The 21,860-nt window shown below is 36.6% G+C and overlaps 1 protein-coding gene and 1 pseudogene across 3 annotated transcripts; one reads left to right on the forward strand and one right to left on the reverse strand.

Moving 5' to 3' along the window:
• Window positions 1-1,499: 1,499 nt before the first annotated feature.
• On the reverse strand, window positions 1,500-12,852 carry DPY30 (dpy-30 histone methyltransferase complex regulatory subunit). 2 transcript variants are annotated; one of them, XM_082851639.1, is made up of 5 exons: window positions 12,788-12,852; window positions 12,479-12,550; window positions 12,346-12,393; window positions 3,844-3,986; window positions 1,500-1,837 (listed from the first exon to the last, which is right to left on the reverse strand). In XM_082851639.1, exons 2-5 carry the CDS (start codon window positions 12,512-12,514, stop codon window positions 1,765-1,767), a joined length of 300 nt encoding a protein of 99 aa, XP_082707765.1. In that variant the 5' UTR covers window positions 12,515-12,550; window positions 12,788-12,852; the 3' UTR covers window positions 1,500-1,764. The 2 variants fall into 2 exon arrangements, with proteins under 2 accessions (XP_082707765.1, XP_082707764.1); XM_082851638.1 differs by having other exon boundaries at window positions 12,650-12,836.
• LOC309969748 (transmembrane protein 33-like) lies at window positions 7,328-10,409 on the forward strand (annotated as a pseudogene). Its single transcript has one exon. The product of its transcript is annotated as a transmembrane protein 33-like (transcript).
• Window positions 12,853-21,860: the final 9,008 nt, after the last annotated feature.

Genomic DNA, 21,860 nt, shown 5'->3' on the forward strand with positions numbered 1-21,860 from the left:
CCGATGCAGGGGACACGGGTTCGTGCCCCGGTCCGGGAAGATCTCACGTGCCGCAGAGCGGCTAGGCCCGTGAGCCATGGCCACTGATCCTGAGCGTCCGGAGCCTGTGCACCGCAACGGGAGAGGCCCACGTACCGCAAAAAAAAAAAAAAAAGACTACCCAGTTAGTACTTACTCGAATATTAAAATATCATTAAAAGACATAGACAGATTAACTTATGAGTTAGTCAAATCACCAAAATAAATTTAATGAAATTAATAGTTACGAAAACTACTACATAAGCATAAATATTGAGAGCTCAATATTTCCAGGTTTTTCCTATTCAAACCTATAGATCTGCAGATGTATATCAAAACCATCATATCACCTCCCCAAAAGTGTCACTCCTACTGAAATGTTTTTCCTATATTAAAGAGAACTATAAGACACACCTCATCAGCATTAAATTTCTAACTTTGCCTTCACATGTTTAGCTTGGAGACATGTCTTTAATATATGCTTCCAAAGCAGGGTTTCTCAACCTTAGCTCTACTAACATTTTGAGCTGGATGATTCTTGGACATGGGTGGGGCACCCAGGCTGTCCTGCGCATAGTTAAGATATTTAGCAGCATCACTGGCCATTACCCACTAGATGCCAGTAGAATCCCACCTTACTCCAGTTGTGACAACCAAAATGCTTCTGGACATCGCCAAATGTCCCTTGGGGAAAGGGGGGTCAAAATCACTCCCAGCTAAGAAACCACTGCTCCACCGAATGTTTATCCTTCCTGGCTCTCTTCAATTTTCTCTTTTCTGAGCTAGTGCATTATCTCAATTTCTTCATACAGGACAAAGTGAGCAGACCCAAAAAAAAGGACTAGCTGGTGTGTTTTATTGCGAAAAGAAGCAATATGTTAACTAGTACAAGTACTTCTCACTTAGCTATCAGCAGCACATTGGTAGAACTGGGTTTGAATGCCCGTTCAAGCACTTACCAGCAGTGTGGTCTTGAGCAAGTCGCTTAACCTCTCCAAATCTGTTTCCTCATCTGCAAAATGGGAATAACAACATCTACTTTGCAGAATTGCTACATCAGAGATAACAAATAAAATAGTTCTGTGCCTGACACATAGTAGAACTGCAATAAATGATAGCTATTATTATATTAATACCATAAAGGTTGATAGCATTGAAGGATATTGTACACCCTCTGCAATGCTTAACAGCACTCCAAAATTTATTGTGAAAAAAAAAACAATTTATTGTGCGTTAGAATCACTGGTGATGTTTGTTAAAAATTGAAGATGTCCAAATCCTACCCTCCAAGAGGTCCAGGAACAACGCTAGAAAAACTGGCTGAGATTTTTTTATATTCTACTTGACTCTGGTGTATTTTCACACTGTTGTAAAACTCTGCAGCATTCTAAGACACAAGGAATAAGTAATACATGAAAACAACTGAACCACATAAAATATTTGTCATATAGAACAAACACTACTGTAAGATGATGATGTTTTAACAGTTTATTTTGAAGGTCATTTTAAAAACAAAGTTAAAGACAATCTGAGAAAAAACTGCACAGAATACACTCATTAAATAAGTATGTGATTAAATCAATAAGGGAGATATGTCTTCTTCTGCAACTCCAAAATAAGTTCTGCTGTCCTGATGATTCTTATACTTCCAAAATGGGGGGGGGGGGGGAATCATGGCAATTAAAGTTGCCTCTTAATCATGTAAATCTACAGTGGAAACCAAATTTTTCTGTTCTTCCCAATAAGTCAGTTTCGATCTTCAAACTGTGCCTTGTTTTTTAAAAGATAGGATGCTAGAAATTCAATGGGATTTGGTGGTCTGTAAGGGAAAAGAAATCCAAAATTTAGAAATTTATATTCGAGACGTGTTAATTTAAATGTGTTGTCCCATAATGAAAACATCTTTTTTTTTCTGTTTTTTTGGCCACACCGTGCAGCATGTGGCATCTTAGTTCCCCCACCAGGGATCAAACCTGTGCCCCCTGCAGTGGAAGCACGGAGTCTTAACCACTGGACCGCCAGGGAAGTTCCTTAAACATATTTCAAAATTAAGAGGTGAGAGAGAGGGGTTGTTGGAGGAAGGTGGTACAAAATTCCAGTTCTAAGTACTAGGGGTATAAAGTACGACATGACGACTATAGCTGACACTGCTGTATGATATACAGGAAAGTTGTCAAAAAAGAAAATTTTTTTCTTTTTTTCCTTTTTATTGTATATGTATATATTGTATATATGTATATATGAGATCATGGATGTTAACTAAACCTGTGTGGTAATCGTTTCACAACATATGTAAATCAAACCATCATGCTGTATACCTTAAACTTATATAGTGACGTATGTAAATTTTTTCTCAAAACTGGAAAAAAAATTTTAATAAAATAAAGAGGTGTTATTTCATATTTATCACTTTTACATATGTTGCTTTTGCTGATAAAACAGGTCCAAAGATGAAAAGTTGGGGGAAACATCTACCTTAAACCCTACTATAAAAAGGCATATTTTTAAAAAAAAAAAAGGCATATTTAGAATTGATTTACAATGATCTCAAAACATTCTCCTAGCACTTTAAACAACCTTTTGAACTAACTAGACAGAGACAATACTTGTTACATAATATTTACAGTTAATTTGATGAATTATTTTGCTAGAATGCTTCCTTAAAAACTGTATTTACTAAAAAAAAAAAAAAAAAAAAAAAACTGTATTTACCAATAGAATGTTACCGTAAAACTTCTTCAAATTCTTCCAGCATTTAAAGTAATATTTAGAATTTCTGATATATTGGCCTTCTTTAGAGAAAGAACAAAAATGCATAAAAGATGCCCATATTTTAATTGTCAGTAGTAGAGCCAAGACATATCTTGCAGTCAAAAATAAATCCTATTTTATAAATATAACAATCCAAAACAAATACTTGTTTATTCATTTAATTTTTTAACTTAACACTAAGTAATAAAAATAAATTAATTAAAAAATAAAACTAAGTAATACACCTATTCTAAATAACTCAGATATGTTCCATCAAGTTCCTTATCAAGTTATGTCAGTTTACTACAGTGTTCATTATTAGTCTTTGAGAAAAACATAATTTACACCCAATAAATGTTGACTAATGTAACTTACAACAAAATTTTCTTATTGGATTTACTTATACAAAAAGAACTTTTGTACAGAAAACATGTACAGAAAAGAGAAAAACTGTAATTGTGCTCAAAAAGAAATGTAAATTTAAAAAACTTGGCAAAAAAAAGTTTATAACACGCATGCACTTGAGGCTACGATGACACCTGAAGAATTTTAAGTATAAACTTTTGGACAGAAATATGATATTATGTGTCAAACACTATAAAAATAGTCATGTCATTTGAAATAGCAAACCAATTCTTGGGTATTTATCATAAAGTAATTAAACAAAAGTAAAAGGGTATAAAAACAGATAAACTACCTGGTGATCAATAATAACAAAGGAAATTGGTCCTAAATGGTCAACAACAAGAAAATGGCTAAGTTAACTGTGATACTATAATTTCATTTATAATCATGAAGGCTTTGTAAAGATATGGAAGAAGTTTTATCTTATAATTTTAAGTAAAAAGGAGATATAAAATTACATGTATACCATGATTACAAATATGCATAAGACTAGTAGAAAAATAAGTGTCTTAATTGAGATTATGGCTGACTTGTTTTTAAAAAACTTCAGTATCTATAAATTCCTTATATAGTAAAAAAAATAACTATACATAACTCATGATATTTCAACTAGGGAAGTTTTTATTTTGCTTTTTCTGGTAACTCCATTTGCAGACACTATTATCTTACCTTTCCTTTGCAAGCACAGCAAGTCCTTGTAATAAGATAGGCACAACTGTCTGATCCAGATAGGCACGAGTTGGCAAAGACTGGAGATCCACTTTCTGTTTTGATGACTTTTCTGCATTAATTTTCTCATTTTCTACTATCCTCTAGTGAATTCAAAAAACATGCATGAATATTTAAAAATAACTAGATTATTTTGAGTGCTAAACCAAAATTAATGGAAATATAAAACTAATAGAAAATGTAAATCAATGACTAGAAAGCTGATTGAACTGCAAATCTTTCTGCCAAAATAAAATCAGACCCATTTCTAAATTTCATTCAAGCATTTTCTGAAGGCACCATAATATCTCATTCTTTTAATGTCGTATCTCCAGATCCTACACTTACTTTCTCTCTTTCTTTCTGCCTTTTTAGGAATAAATACAAGTCCCTTTTCTTTTCTTCATGAGAATACACCTTCTTACAATGTGCTTCAAAAAATCTGGACATGACACTAAGTAACACTGAATCACAGTGAGAAAACTAGTCCTGTTTCAATTCTTTTATCACAGATAATATCAAGGACAATGTCTCAGTTTGGCACTAACATGTCTTTAACACTTCTGTAACACTTGCTAAACTCCCTTCTTAACAGAGAGCAGGCTTCAGCTTAGAGACTTCAACTGGCAACAGAATCTAGCTAAAATTTATTACCACTGTTTTGTATTCACTGTTTTCATTTTTACAGTTACCCTCTACAGCAATGAGAATGCTTTTCCATTTGTTTCTTTTCTAAACAAATGCATCTATGATTTTTTAAAAATGAGTAAATTTAAGAAAAAATATAAAGTAAAATTAGCCAAAAAATAGAAGAAATGACTAATATGGGAAAGATCATTAATGTGATATTTAAATGATGTTTCGGAAATGATGACTTACACTTCCTCCGTCTAAGAACCCCCCAAAATCTGGGCCTTTCATATAAATTCACCTGACATCCAGAGCATCAAAAACTACTTTACTGGAAAACTTTGCCGTCTTCTGAAAATCTGTCATTTCAGAAATTTAGAAATAAGTGGCTATCTCAAAGACAAAACACTATTAAGAGCACTTTCATTTAAATGAAATTTGTTCCAATCATACTAGAACTGGATAGTCAACGATTACAAACAAAAAAATTCTACACTTAATTTTTTTAAAGAAAATTTTATTTTGTAAAAACTGAGAAAAAACTTTAAGCATATAACTACAACATACATACCTTGCTTTCCAAAAACACTTGCCAGAACTATGTCAGGTAACTTGTCTAGTTTTGCTTGTGATTTTTCAATCTAATTTTTGGACTTAATAAAAATAATTACCTATACTTATTTAATGTATGAAACAGTTATTTCATTTGCCCATGAATTAAGAAACTTATAGTTCACCAGTAAATTTCAACAAATACCCATATATGATAAAAACTAGTCAATTACATGACATCCCAATACCTTCATTAAGAAACAGCAATGGGCCTTCCCTGGTGGCGCAGTGGTTGAGAATCTGCCTGCCAATGCAGGGGACACAGGTTCGAGCCCTGGTCTGGGAAGATCCCACATGCCACGGAGCAACTAGGCCCATGAGCCACAACTACTGAGCCTGCACGTCTGGAGCTTGTGCTCCACAACAAGAGAGGCCACGATAGGGAGAGGCCCGCACACCGCAATGAAGAGTGGCCCCCGCTCGCCACAACTAGAGAAAGCCCTCTCACAGAAATGAAGACCCAACACAGCCAAATAAATTAATTTTTAAAAAAAAGAAAGAAAAAGAAACAGCAATGCCTAAGCAACTCTGATAGATCCTATAATAAGCTCCTTGACCAAATCCTCTCATTTATTTCATTTAAACATTTACTGATTATCCACTATGTGCCAATTGCTATGCTTACTTTCAGTAAAGTCAAAATCCTGAATTAATCTAAAAAATATACAGTTGATGCCTGAACAACATGACCCTCTGCCCAGCCAAAAATCCACTTATAACTTACAGTTGGCCCTTTATACAGGCTGTTCCTCCATATCTGTGGTTCTGTATCTACAGTTCCATATCCGTGGATTCAAGCAACTGGAAATCGTGTAGTACTACAGTACTTACTACTGAAAAAAAATCCAGTTCAAACCTGGGTTGTTCTAGGGTCAAATGTATATCCAACCACAAACACACACACACACACACACACACACACACACACATACACAGAGATTAAGCTTTTAAGAGTGTAGAACAGTGATCACAAAAATGGGGAAAAATTAGGTGAATCCTATGATTGCCCCAGCTTACTGCATCCTGCCTAGAGAACTTATACAACAAAACCCAGGGAGAAGGACCCCAAGCAGAGCCCTGAAGTCTCCCTAAGTTGAGAAGACAGAGTTGAAAATTCAGGGAGACCAAGAGAACTAGAACTTGCAGAGAAGAGTACTGAAAAGGAAACTTTCACAGAGAGGAGAGAGTTGCATAGAAAGAGACTAAGAGATTGCCTTCCAGTTTTCAAGTGAGTATTTATCAGAGCATGAGTGTGAGGGAACTCTTCTTCCAAGTGGTTTTTTCTTCTGGCCTTGAGTAGTCCCCTCTTTTCATGTATGGTATAAGAACCTTATAACAGTATCCTTCTATTTCCTCTCTCCTTGCCTTTATACTATTGTTATATTTCTACATATGTTACAAACCCTGCAATTGATTTTTATTTTTCTTTAAAAAGTCAATTATCTTTTTTATTTTATTTCATTAAAAATTTTTTATTGTTTACTTAACATTATAGTTACTTTATTGCTCTAGAAAATTTAGTTTTTAAAACTATCAGATTACATACATAGTGATAATGAGACTACCCCCCCCCAACAATCAACTGTATATTATGAGGCTTCTCTAACTTGGTAGATAACTATTACAAAATTACAAAAATAGCTGGTTACAGTTGAGCTATCAAGTAGGTATCACATTTCTGTAGATTGAAAAGTTGAATAAAAAGAAAACTGATGTTACTGATAAGTCGCTGAGTGTATCTGAGAAATCCAAGCTACATGCACACAGAAAAAAAACTGGTTACAAAAACCATTACGTTACCCTGTATTAACATTTTGCAATGTTTTACAAAATGTTTTACAAAATGTGTGAGGGAACTACTCAAGGCCAGAAGAAAAAACCACTTGGAGGAAGCAGGAGGCACAAACCCTGGAGCTCACACAGGCCAGGAGTAGTTCATGTTCCTGTGACCCAGGATGGGAAAACCTCATAACACATGAAGCACTGGGTAGAATACACAAGAGGAAGAAATTAAGTCTAAACTAAAGGTTGGTCTGGTCCCACCTAAAAAAGCTTAAAGGCAAACCTCAAAAGATCACATTGTTTCCAAGTAACCTAACCGAGTCCTAGAACAAAGCCCAAGAGTATATGAAGAAATACAAAAATAACCAGTACCCAACAAGGTAACATTCATGATGCCCAGCCTCCAATAAAAATTACCAGAGAGGCAAAGAAGCAGAAAAAATTACCCATAATGAAGAGAAAAACCAATTCACAGAAACAGACACAGAAATGATACAGATAGCATAGGCAATGCCATTAAACCAGTTATTATAATATATTCCATATGTTCAAGAAGACTAAGGAAAGAATTAGTAAATTAAGCTAACAAAATACTTGAAAATATTTGAAGAAATAATGGCTGAAATTTTTTCAAATTTAATGAAAACGCTAAACCCAAAGATCCAAGAAACTCAATGAATCCTAAGCACAAGAAACATTAAAAAAAAAATTACGCCAAGACACATTATAATCAAGTTATTTAAAACCAGTAAAAAATCTTAAAAGCACAAAGAGAAGACGTTAACTACAGAGGAGCAAAGATCGGAATGATAGCAGACTTTTCAGCAGAAACAATGTCAGCCAGAAGACAGTGGAGCAAATACTCAGCAAAAATACCTCAAAAGCAAAGGCAAAATAATTACCTTTTCAGACATTCAGAACCTTAAAGAATTCCTTCCCAGCCAACCTCCACTACAAGAAATGTTAAAGAAAGCCCTTCAGGAGGATGGGAAATGATACCAGCTGGATCTACACAAAAGAATGGAGAACCCAGAAATGACAATTACACAGATAAATGTGAAACACTCCTTTCTCGTACTGTTCAAATTTCTTTTAAAAACATAATTGGACGGAAGTCAAGGGAGCACTTCCGGGTTCAGCAATAACCTGGAGCCGGCGGCGTTAGGTCGGCCGTCTTGGGCCTTGCTCCGCAGCTCCGCCTTCACTCTGGTCTTTCTAGAAACCCAGCTGTGCTCTCGGGTGTGCCGAACAGCCTCCCAGACGCGTGTGTAATAAGTCCCCCATGGTGGACACGGCCCCGAACGGCCCCCAAGAGGCGGGCGCAATGCAATTCATCACGGCCAATAAACTGGCCACGGCAATGTTGCTTTCTCGCTTGTTCATAGTTTACTGCTCTTTGTTCTGCCTCTTCTTGGGTTGCATGAAGTAGCAAGCTTTTACCAACGTGCTTTGCTGGCAAATGCTCTGGCTAGTGCTCTGAGGCTGCACCAAAGCTTACTACACTTCCAGTTAAGCAGAGCATTCCTGGCCCAGGCTTTGTTAGAGGACAGCTGTCACTACCTGTTTTGTTCACTCATCTTTCTCAATTCCTACCCCGTTACAATGAGTATTTCCCAGTCTTGTTATTTTCTTCGCTTCATACTGCCACATACACGAAAAAGGTGCCTTGATGCAAAGGGTGCAAATAGTTTACCTCTGCTGAGACCTCTCGGATAAATTCAGCGCTAATCAACAGAATATTCTGAAATTCATTGCTTGTCGTGAAATATTCTTGATGCCTGCTACAGTTTTAATGCTTTTTAGGGGTCAAGGAAGTTTGCTCCAGCCTTTTATATACCATAGATTGCTTACTGTTCGATACTCCTCTAGAAGAAATCCATATTATTGGACCTTGTTTAATGAACAGAGGATTGTTGTTGAACATCTAATAATGAAACCTGCTTGCCCACTGTTTGTGAGAAGACTTCGTCTCCAGAGCATTGTCTTTATAAGCAGACTGGCACCAACAGTTGCATAGTTTAACATCCAGCTAAGTTATGTGTAATATAAATAAGCACTGTTAGCTGCTGGTACTTCTGCTAGGAATGGTTAATTCCAGGTGTAAAACTGACCTCACTGCAATTTACATAATTTACATAAATGCATCTCAAAAGAAAAATAATCATTTTCCTGGCATGTTAAATCAAGCCTTTTAAACACTTTCTGAGAAACTTTATTGTAATGTGTTGTTAATAGTTAAGGAAATTTAAATCTTGTGATAAATGTACCAAAAATTCTTTAGACGCTGCTGTGCCTTTATCATGAAGTACGTTTATTTCTCTTGTAAAAATAGCTCTAAAATTCGTTTTCATCTAATTAGTAACTTGAATTTATATCTGGCATGAGTTCATTATGGTAATATTAACATGTAAATTCAGTATATTTTGAGACAGTATTCTTTTGCCATTCAGTAATTTTGGTTGATGATTTTAACAAAAACACTTCCCACTATTTAATTTCAAATTGTTTTTAAATTGATTTTGTGCTGCTTTGTTAGGACAGATTTATTTTGGATGTACCATTATAATAGGAATTCTATATGTATCTTATGCTATGATCTTCCAAAATTTTATTTTCATAATTACTTCTGTGGCTTTGAATATTTTAAAAGGCCCAACTGTAAGACTGTTAGCCAATTGGGTTAAATACTTGTGGTCACCTAAGCGTTTTACATCAAAGAGCAGTAGTCAGACAGTTTTCCTTTCAGAGACCCATTGAGTAACATTTCTCAAATAGGAAATCCTTCTTCTAGAAATGTGCACACATAGGTTTTAGTATTATTGTAGTTTACACAATTACTTAGATCAGATTCTTGACTGCCAGTTTTCTCGGTTTCTTAGGCTTGAATTTTCATAGACAATTGCAGCAGTTCAGATGCTGAAAGGAATGTAACTGAAGACTGAGCATGTGACTAAACTTGGTATCTGTTCTGAAATACTGAAGACTATACATACTTACCCATCAAATCTGATTTAAAAGATTAAACAGAAAGGTTTATATAGATAACGTTATTGAATAGAAATGGGGCCAGAGGAGGAGTTGTGGAGGAAATAGTGTGCATTTCAATGCTGTAATGCATAGATAAATTTGGGAGAACTGGATGTGTTATGATGTGATTTTAGTTGTATAATATGTTAAATACGTTTGTTGAGCTTCCATCAACTCCTTTATAAAATTCATTTTGATCTTTATTATTGTTGCATGATTGGAAATGTTTAAAACATTGCAAAATGTTAATACAGAGTAACGTAATGGTTTTTGTAACCAGTTTTTTTCTGTGTGCATGTAGCTTGGATTTCTCAGATACACTCAGCGACTTATCAGTAACATCAGTTTTCTTTTTATTCAACTTTTCAATCTACAGAAATGTGATACCTACTTGATAGCTCAACTGTAACCAGCTATTTTTGTAATTTTGTAATAGTTATCTACCAAGTTAGAGAAGCCTCATAATATACAGTTGATTGTTGGGGGGGGGGGTAGTCTCATTATCACTATGTATGTAATCTGATAGTTTTAAAAACTAAATTTTCTAGAGCAATAAAGTAACTATAATGTTAAGTAAACAATAAAAAAATTTTAATAAAATAAAATAAAAAGGATAATTGACTTTTTAAATAAAAATAATCAATTGCAGGGTTTATAACATATGTATAAATATAATATATGATAACAATAGTATAAAGGCAAGGAGAGAGAAAATGGAAGGATACTGTTATAAGGTCCTTATACCATACATGAAAAGATATGATACCACTTGAAGGTAAATTGTGGGAAGTTAAACTTCCGTCCGATAAGTCCTAAAGCAACAACCTAAAAAAACTGTAAGTCAATAATGGACATAAAATGGAATTCTAAGACAAAAAGCAGCAGCAGCAGCTGTAGAGTAGTGGTTTCCAGACTCTGAGATATCACAAACAAGTAAATTAAAAATAAAATAATACAGTGAATGAAGGGACTAACATAGGGTTGTTAACTCTGTTTTACCAAGTAAAAACTTACAAACAAACAAGCATAATTATTATTTTACTATCACCATAACTCATAAAAGAACAGGCATTTTAAAATTATGGAAGCAAGAAAACCAATCACCAAATAATGTATCATCAGTACTCACTCCACTCTCATTTTTTTTCTCACTTTACCATGGAAATTGGTCTGAGGGTTTGAAAAACAAAGCATTTGGTATCACTGCTCTACTGTATTATGGCTCTGCCTCCATACACAAGCACCATCAAGAAGACTGCTGATGCCTAAAAAGAAATCTCTTAAATGATAAGTGGCATAAAGTATCTTCACCTGATTCAGCACAGCAGTTCAATTAAAAACTGCATTATGAAAAGACTCAGATTTTCTTAACCCTGATAATCCAACCAACAAACATTCCTAGCAATTTTATAGGCAGAGAGTAGTCACTCCACATGCCAGGGAACTCTAGTAGTTGGTCAAGATCAGCAATACAATTTAATTCCACCTCAAAAATGTCAGCCTGCTTAGGTTTAACACACAGCTCTCCACTTACTTCCTAGTGATCTTAGACAAGTTACTCAAATTCTCTGAGCCTTGCAAGACTGAAAATACATGGAAGTTACTTAGGAGTGTGCCTGGCACATAGTAAAAGGACTAATATTAGCAGCTATTACTATTACTACTCTGCTTGGAAATGCTCCTGCCCTCATTTATCCAAACTTAATTATTGATGATGTCTCCCCACCCACCTCGTAAAACACCCACATCTCTTCCAGGAACTCTCTGTTTTCCTAACCAATCCCACCTAGCTCTGGTTAATTCAACTGTTCCAGCATTTATTCATTCATTTACAAAGTAACTTCTTCTTTTAGACAGCAACTTCTTAGTACCTGTATGAAAAAGCTCTATAGAAGTATACCTTCTTTTGCACATTTTTTCACATGTACTCTCTGAATTCAGACTCAACCATGTAAGGCAAAAACAGTGTCTACTACCTGTTATAGCTTCCAATGGCACCTACTACTGAACTCTGCGAAGATATCAACATTTACTAAATGTTGACTTCACCAGCACACTATTCTGCTACAAATACAATGGGCTTCTTAATTGTGATGTGCAGTTTTTCCAATGCAGTATCCCAACAGAGCATTAGTAGCCACCAAGCAAAAGTATTCTGAGTCTCCATCAGTAATGTATGTTTGTTTCTCTATATAATTTTCAAAATTCAACCTCTCGACTCAGCTGATGTGTACGTCTGCATACCACGAAGTATTAGTACCGCTAATAAAACAAGTTTCCCATAATTTGATACTATTTCGTTCGTGACGATAAAGTTTTCCCTTGTGCAAAGCAACCTAGTAAAAATGAAACCCAAGTTTTCTCCAGTTCATAAGAGACGCAAAGATACGGCATAGGAACTGCTCAAGTTACCTCGACGTTGTCTGTGAGACCGTACTCAGAGTGGGGATTTTCTGCAACCTAGAAAACAAAACACCGGTCACAGAAACATCAGCCACTCTTCCTTGCTTCACACCACCACCCTGAATCCAGGGCTTTCTGGTACCTGCGTCTGTCCCTCCAGCATCTGCTCTGGTTCCATGGTGGACCCTGCAAGTCACAGTCCCCGGATACCAGTCTTGGAAAACAAGAAAAACCGTGAGTTACCCGGGAGATTTCAAGACGAAGACACCAGGATGGAGTCCAGCCCAGCCGCGACCCCGCCCCTCACCCCCACCTGGGCGCGGAGCACCCCGAGCAGTAGAGGAACAGGGTGGGACAGTCCACGACCGGGCGCCCGCATCAGGTCCGGAAGCTCCGCCGTACTCCCAAGAACCTAGAAGAGGTAGAGAAAAGGGGAAAGGGAGCTGATTACCCGCGCCCAAGCCGTTCGTTCCTAAGAGCCCTGCACCGCGCCACCAACTCCCAGCACAAACCACTTCCGCCGTAAGTGACGGATGTCGCACGACTGCCGCGCCTGCGCAGAACTGCCAGCGGGGGCCGGGCTGGGAGGGATCCAGACCGGCCCTGATTCTACTACGACACTCTTTGCGGTAAGAAGTGACCTGGGGAAGTTGTGGCCTCGGGGTCTGCCAAAGACTCGTTCCTCGACCTGCCTACCCAGAGCAGGCGCCACCCCAGCTGCAGACCCAGTGACTAGGCCAGCCGGCAGAGGTTCGGCCTGGCCAGCCCTCCGTGCTACCTGAAATCTGCCGAAGCTCTTCGCGGAACCGAAACCACTTGCTGGATAGTTCTTACTAGAAAATCACAGACCCAAACTCAACTGTCTACGAAAGAATGTCAGTGTTTTACTCTAAAGCCAAAGTGGGGAAGAAGAAATGTTTTAGGGTTTCGTAGTAAGCTTTTATTCAAGCCCTTAAATATGTGAACATGCCACGTTAGTGCTGCCTTATATTTGTATGAAGATTAGCAATATGCAACCGGCTTTCCAAACCGTGATACTATTGATACTACTGCATTTGTAAAAATACAAAAGACAATTTGCCTCCTACACACATTTGTAAATACCAAACAGGATCTAGTAAATCGGATTGTTGTTGTAATTCCAATAAATTCCTTTTATTTTAATGTAAATATAAATGATACACTCATTAAAGTGCCTGCCTTTGATTCAGTAATCCCATTTATAGTTGCACTTTGTAATATTAAAATATTTTAACTTCATATAAAATATTTGGAGACTTAATTATGGCATATCAATATACTAGAATAAAGCCATAACTCTACAAATGCAGAAATGTTTGTGATCATAACACTAACGTGTTTGTTTTTTAAGGCCGCGCTGTGCAGCATGAGGAATCTTAGTTCCCCAACCAGGGATCAAACCGGTGCCCCCTGTGTTGGGAGTGTGGAGTCTTAACCACTGGACCGCCAGGGAAGAGGTAGAATACAACGTCATTTTACTACTCCGTTAAAACTGCATGGCTAAAAATCTAAAGTAAATAAAATTTGTTTAGGAGCCAGGCTTGTGGATACATTTTTAAAGTTTTATTTTATAATGTATATTTGATTGGGACTTCCCTGTGGGCGTGGCACAGTGGTTAAGAATCCGCCTGCCAATGCAGGGGACACAGGTTCCATCCCTAGTCCGGAAAGATCCCACGTGCCACAGAACAACTAAGTCCGAAAGCCACAACTACTGAGCCTGCATGCTGCAACTACTGGAGCCTGCGCACCTAGAGCCCATGTTCCAAAACAAGAGAAGCCACCGCAATAAGAAGCCCGCGCACCACAACAAAGAGTAGCCCCCAATCACCACAACTAGAGAAAGCCCGCACGCAGCAGTGAAGACCCAACACAGACAAAACTTAACAAAAAAAAAATCAGCTTATATAATGTATGCTTGATTAGCATTGTGATTGGTGACAGCTTTTTCATGTAGAACTGTTGCAAAGATGTGGATGCGTATGTACAGGATATAGAATTTTTCATGCAGAATTGATGCAAAGTTGTGGATGCTTATGTACAGGATATAGAAACTGACTAGTACATATATTGATTCAAATTAAGATTAAATGCTTTTTAGGAATGGAAAATAACAGAAAGTAAAACTGGAGAATGATTGGGAAAACTAGAGGAGAGTTATGTGGATCGTTATTATATATCCATACATTTCCCAATACATAGTAGGCACGCCATAAAAACTTCCAAATTAAAAAAAATAAAAAAACAAAACAAAAAAGTCTTCCAGAAAGTAACTGAGAGCTGCTAATTTACATTTTCTAAGTACTGACAGTATTAGTAAAGTAGGAAGCTAGACTGTGAGCTCCTTCAGGACAGAGAACTTGTTTTATATATCTTTATGCTTCACATGGTGCCTGGTACATCATAGGTACACAACATATATTGAATTGATTCACAGTTAAAACTGGATTTTAATTAAGACACTGACACTACTCAAGAAAAAGGACAGAATGTAAAAATGATTACTAAAGGAAACAGCACAGAATAATTAACTATAGGCCAGGTTTCTCTCAATCAAAAAAAAAAAGTTATCAGTGTGGTTTACAAAAAAGCTTCGCTAAAGTTTTTACATTTATAACATTAATTGAAAGATTCAGGGAAAAAGCCATAGCAGCAGAGAGCTGAGCAAAAATAAATAAATAAATAAAAGTAAATAACAGCTAGAAATGATAGAAACAAAGTAGCAAGAAAGTTATAGGAAGTATAAAATTAATTCAAAATACTGCAGAATGTTGTTTTGATATGAAATCAAAAATTCTAAAGAGTACGGCATAGAAAACAAACTTATGGTTACCAAAAGAAAAATGGGAGAGATAAGTTAGGAGTTTGAGATTAACATATACACACTACTATATATAAAATAGATAACCAAAAAGGACCTATTGTATAGCACAGGGAACTATACTCAATATTTTGTAATAACCTGTAACAGAAAAGAATCTGAAAAAAAAAATATATATATATATATACATAGGTATATACATATATCTGAATCACTTTGCTGTACACCTGAAACTAATGCAACGTTGTAAATCAACTATACTTCAATAAAAAAATTAAAATAAAAAGATGGCCCTGAAAACCATGATTATGACAGAAATTTGCAATATTGTGTACTATTTTTTTGTTGTTAGTTTCTGCTTTATATCTTGTGTACTGTCTAGAGTGGGATAAATTAAAAGAATGAGAATAACATTTAGCTCTTATCTGGACTTGTAGTACAAAACTTTGTTCAGTACTACCCTCATCTACTTCCACTATGTCTATTTATTATGGTACTTACCTCATCCTGCCTTATATTTTGTTTACAGTTAAATACAATTAGATATTTTAGTTCTTCAAAGGCAAAGATCTTATTATATTCATCTTTTCATTTTTTGTTTCTTATATTTGATAAATATTTTTTTCAAAAGTGAATTTATAAGGAAAGCAAGCAGTTGCACCAAAGTACTAGTCTCTAGCCTTCCCTTCTTGGGGTTTTGGGGAGATAGTAGTTATAGATTCTAGAACTAGAATTCTAGAATCTAGAATAATTTTGCTACTGTTCTTGACCCCCTTTTTACAGACATGATGCAAATTCTGTTAATAAAATATTAACCTATTTAGACAGGCAATACCTATTTAGGAATAATACAATATGTGTAGTAGAGAAAGAATTGATTTGGGATTAGTTAAGTATTAAAACCTGGTTCCTTCATTTGTTTGCCATGTGGAATTAAGCAAATAGTTTAACACTTCTGAGCTTCATGTTTTTTTACATATATAATTAGCATAAAAATTCTTCACAGAGAGAATCAAATGAGATTAGATAGATGAAACTGCTTTGTAAACAAAAGTTATATAAATCTAAGTGAAACCTAAGTACTTCATTATTGTGATATTGTTCTACCTGTTATTGTTGTTGTTTCTAATCTGTTTTTTTTTTCTTTTAAATAATTAGTGGGAGAGAAAGTGCTCAGAGAAGTAAAGACCATGATCCAGCACACACACACACACACACACACAAATGTGTTTGCAGAGAAATACACAGAAGTTATTGAGTGTAAATGGAACCTCTGCATGCGGTTCGTGTGGAGGGACACCAACCACCTTTCAAGAAGACCTAAAGGGCTTCCCTGGTGGCGCAGTGGTTGAGAGTCCGCCTGCCGATGCAGGGGATATGGGTTCTTGCCCCTGTCTGGGAGGATCCCGCATGCCGTGGAGCGGCTGGGCCCATGAGCCATGGCCGCTGGGCCTGTGTGTCTGGAGCCTGTGCTGCACAACGGGAAAAAAAAGACATAAAAGTATATATTCCAGATTTGGTAAATCACTTTCCAAGGAAGTATTTTTTGTTGTCTAATATAGGAAGACAACTACTCCATCTGTAGTTCCCTTGTCTTCACTACCAAACTCCATGTCCAGGCACACTTACCACCATCCCCAAGGAACATATCAAATGGGCTTTTCAAAGACATGAATATAGGGACTTCCCTGATGGTCCAGTGGTTAAGACTCTGCGCTTCCACTGCAGGGGACACGGGTTTGATCCCTGGTCCTGGAATTAAGATCCCACATGCTGTGTGGCATGGCCAAAAAAAAGACATGAATAAAGTGTATTATTGATTTTTATGATACAGACATATCTCAGCAATGAGAATAATAAAAATGAAGGAAAAGGCTAACCTTAATATCACTTCCCATCCCAAAATTGTCAATTACTTCAGCCGTTTCTCATAAGAGCCTATATTTATATTTCTTTTCCACATTTCAGGAGGGAAAGCATCACTTCTCATGGGTCTACCCATGAGAAAAAAGTCTGAAGTTTTCTTTCACCTATCCAACTTGAACCAGTTATTTCGATAAGGCAGATGCCATGTGCTGATTGCCACAGACCTAAATTACTGCCTTCCCTGAGCAATTATGAAGATATGACCTGGTGGTAGTTAATACCACCTGAATTGCATGACTGCTATGCAATGGGACAGGATGGGTTTCACAAGGGAAAACCTTAGAAGGGCTAGGAAGAGGGAAGAAAGGTAATGGATTCTGAGTAGTGAGTCAATAAATGTTCACTATCACGTATTATGTAAAGAGTTCATACTCAGTATGAGCTTACCACAAAAGAGATAAAATAAAATGGAATGTTCACTTTGACACACTAATTCTATTTCTGTGATTTTAATCCCATAAAAATACAAAAATGTACAAGGGTACAAAGATACTTACTGTACCACAGTTTTTAGTAGAAAGAGACTGGGAATAGATTAAATTATGATATCTCAATACAATGGACTACTGTGTAGCCATTGAAAAGAATGAGGTAGATTTATAGGTACTGGCATGTAAAAACATTCACAACATAATTTCATCTGAAAATTCATGTTGTAGGAAAATCTGTGTAGTGAGATTCTTTTTTCTTGCATGTATATACTAGTATATGCATAGGAAAAAGCCTGGAGAGATATACAACAAACTATAAATATGGTTACCTGTAGAGCGGGAAAATAGGGAAGGGAAGTCTTTGCTTTTTGCAAACTTTTATATTGTTTGAACTTTTTTTTTTTTACCGAAAGCATGAATTTATTTTAAAATTAAAAGGCCAGGGACTTCCCTGGTGGTCCAGTGGTTAAGACTCTGTGCTTCCACTGTTGGGGGCATGGGTTCGATCCCTGGTTAGGGAACTAAGATCCCGAGCGGCATGGCCCTCCCCAAAAAAGACCAAAAATATTTGGATAATTTTTTTTTTTTTTTTTTTTTTGCAGTACGCGGGCCTCTTACTGTTGTGGCCTCTCCCGTTGCGGAGCACAGGCTCCGGACGCGCAGGCTCAGTGGCCATGGCTCACGGGCCCAGCCGCTCCACGGCATGTGGGATCTTCCCTGACCGGGGCACGAACCCGCGTCTCCTGCATTGGCAGGTGGACTCTCAACCACTGCACCACCAGGGAAGCCCTGGATAAATTTTTTAAATTGGAAAATATGTCACCTTATTATTTGTAACACAGGCAATAATGGGGAAGAATATTTATATGAGTAATGAGTCTAACTGGTTGTATGACAGCATTAAAAGAAAAATCTTCCAGTTTATTCTTCCCTTTACCCATGTATTTATGAGGCATATGCAGAAAAGAGGTAACATAGCAGGCCTGAGACTGCTGGCCTTAGGAAGTCCTGCTTGCAAGATTGGCTGGTATCTAGGAATTTGAGTGATAAACAGTTCCCTACACTGATATAAAACTTTCCCTAAATGATGAGAGTGACTCACTGGGCCTAAAATGTTTGTGCAAAAAATATGGTTTATGTTAAGCATGTGCTTTCCTTCTAGGAGTCTGGACTTTTAGTATGTATTAGGCATAGGGTGCCTACATGATCAGCAGGACTGAATTTCTTATGAGTGTCCCTGGTAGACAACATTTCACACATGTTGTCAGATCTCAATGCTGGAAGAATTGTGTCCTGTGTGACTCCACTGAGAGAAGACTCATGGAAGTTGATGCCGGTTTTCATTCAGACTTTGCTCCATGTGCCTTTTCCCTTTGCTGATTTTGCTTTGTATCCTTTTGCTGTCATAAATCATAGCTGTGAGTATGACTATATGCTGAGTCCTGTGAGTCCTAGCAAATCACAAAATCTGGGGGTTAACTTGGGGATCAGAAACTCTTGGAGAGCTTGAGATAAATATAAATTACAGTGCCCGCCCTCATAAATTTGTATCCTAGTTCAGCTCGATCAGACATACATATGTCATACATTTAAATTACAAAAAAGATAACTGACTAAAGGTTAAGATGAATGATATAGAGCACAAATTCTGAAGGAGTTCAGATGAGGTTGAGATAAATGTAAGCAGGTATCCTTGGAGCAGTTTGGAACAAAGAATAATTATTTAAGCAAAGCAGGGAGGAATGGGGTGGAGGGGACATAATACAGACTGAAACACTAACAAAGAAATTAAATAGAGGAATTCATTTAATATCCAGTATTAACTGACTCCGCTTACGCTTCCATAGCCTCACAGCTTTAAAAATTGAGCTGAGCAAATTAGGTAACAATTTATACTGTTACACCTAATACTATTTCAAAAACATGAGTTCATTTACACTTTCACTAGTAACAGATCCTCTGTAAACTAGAGAATCTCAAACTCGTGCCTCAGTTTTGTTTTGGTTTGTTTGTTTTAAAATTTTGAGCCAGAATCTCCTCAGCAATAAATTTCACATAAAAGTTCAGAATTCTGGTTTCTCTTGATATGTTTTAAACTTTGGCAACAGAGGCCACACATTTCTGAAAGGCAAAAATCAGCGGGAGCGGAGTAACAGCTGTCCCATTTAATAAGGGAAGGCTACTCTCCAATTTCTCAAAATCTTTATATTCACATCATATATACATTTTTGAATTCCACACCCACACATGCAACTCATATATGTTATATGTCTGACCACTGTGTCTCGTTGTTATTTGAGTTTTTTAGCCATTGTATTAGACTGTAAACTTGCTCTTATTCCCTACTATATCCTGGCAACTTACTCGTCAGCTGGCACATTGTCTGTGCTTACTATCTATTTGTTGAACAAATGAATGATTAATATATGTCACAATGTGAACTCAATATGGGGAAATGATTAATTGTCCGCAACGATGTTTTTGCTTATTAACATAGCTATAGGATAATAATCCCCTAATTGTTACTCTACTCTTCCCATTCCCTACCTCCAACCATGACTTCTGTTTCTCTCTTTTAAGTTTTCTGCCTTTTTCAAAATCAGTCATCTCTTCTCTTGGTTCTAGGTGCTCCACTTTATTTTCCTTTTTTTTTTTTAATTGAAAAGAAGTCCTTAATAAGTGTCATTGGTCGCTACTTCAAATAATTCAGCATCTCTCCAACTGAAGGTTTGAGGAGCTCCTTAGAAAAGAAGGAGAGCTAAAATATCCAAAAAAACTATTTAGTGGTAGTCACTTTCTAAATAAATTAATGGGTTAAAGTGATAAAGTGACCAAATGTCCTGGATTAGTTAGCTCAGTACTCAGCTCCTCCTTTTTGTCCTGGTGAAACTGGCCCAGATTCCCTTCAAGATTAAGTGTTCTGCAAGTTCTTGCCATCTGAAAACTGGGAGGCTGTCACACTGTAGGTTAAATGGCTGAGAAGGTTAGGATCTTCAGTCCAGGGAGATTATAAAGCCAGTGTAATATCCAGGCACTATTTTTCTTGAGACAAATTTCAAAAGATGTTAATTTAGAAAATGTATTTGACTGGGATATAATTCCAAAAGGCAGAAGATGTGGACTGAGATTATTAAAAATTGAGATCCTAGTGGAGTCTGAATTCTGGAATGACATTGTACATGTAAGAGATAAAAACAAATAAAATTATTGAGCCCTCTTACATTGCAGGTATTATGCAGGAGGTTTTAGGTGTATTCTTTCATTTTGTAATTTAATTCTTATCCCACCCATTTTACAGATGAGTTAATTAAAGAACTTGCTCCATAACACACAACTAATAAGTGGCAGAACCAAAATACCAACCCCAGTCTTTCTGACTCTTAAGCCCATATTTTTACCAAAGAAAAAATGGCAAACGTACAGAAAAGCAGTCAATATTAAGAACAACTGGATAGCAGGGACTTAGCAAGTGAGAGGCCAGGGGCCAGAAACTCAATACCTGGATGCTCAGGAATGAAAGACCACTCTTGTTCCAGGGGCTAATGATATATTTATTTCATGACTAATAAAATATAAAGTCTACGTAAAAATGTTTTTCTTTGGAAGCCTAGATTTTAACCTTAAAACCCTAAAGTAGTGTGTGTCATTAACTAATATGTGATGTTGGGCAAGTAACAGACTGTTAGAGCCTCAAATTCCTTATTTAAAAAAATGGAGACCATAAAGCTTAACTCAAATAGTGATGATTGACTACAACAGTAAAAGTTAACCTGCTTAGCCTGGAGTATGGGTTCAATAAATGTTAGCTAGTAGTAGTAGTAGTCATCATCATCATCATTGTTGCTGTTGTCTCCTTAAACTTCGTTAATTTACCTCATGAATGAAACTAGGAATGTTTTTATGACTCACCAAAGTGACTGGGAAATGCTTTTTTAGATGAGCAATCCATCTTAAGCTCTAATCTGAAATTGAGGTAAAAGGAAATTCTGCACATAATCACTGTGAAAGATTACTTGCAAAGACGGCCACAATAATTTCTTCCATCCCTACATATACACCTCTTTGCAATGTGACTTTGCTACTCCTCCATAAGGATGTAGAATTTATTTTCCCATCTCTTATGTTGGAGCTGGCCATGTGACTTGCTTTGACAAAAGAATGCAGCAGAAATTACATTGTACAACTTTGAAGTTTAGGCTTCAAGAGCCCTTGCATCTTCGACTCATTCTCTCTTGAAAGCCAGATGCTATATAAAGAAGTCTGGAATACCCTGCTGGAGATACATGCCCCAGCCAATACCCACCACCAGCATCTGGACATGTGAA

Source organism: Leucopleurus acutus (assembly GCF_964270905.1).
Source record: "Leucopleurus acutus genome assembly, chromosome: 12".
NCBI classification, from domain to species: Eukaryota; Metazoa; Chordata; class Mammalia; order Artiodactyla; family Delphinidae; genus Leucopleurus; species Leucopleurus acutus.

Coding starts and splice junctions, on each gene's coding strand:
- DPY30 (XM_082851639.1), bottom strand. CDS start 12,514: ATGGAACCAGAGCAGATGCTGGAGGGACAGACGCAG. Junction 3,987..12,345: donor GTCTCACAGACAACGTCGAG/GTAACTTGAGCA, acceptor TGAATTCACTAG/AGGATAGTAGAAAATGAGAA. Junction 1,838..3,843: donor GCTGTGCTTGCAAAGGAAAG/GTAAGATAATAG, acceptor TTTCCCTTACAG/ACCACCAAATCCCATTGAAT.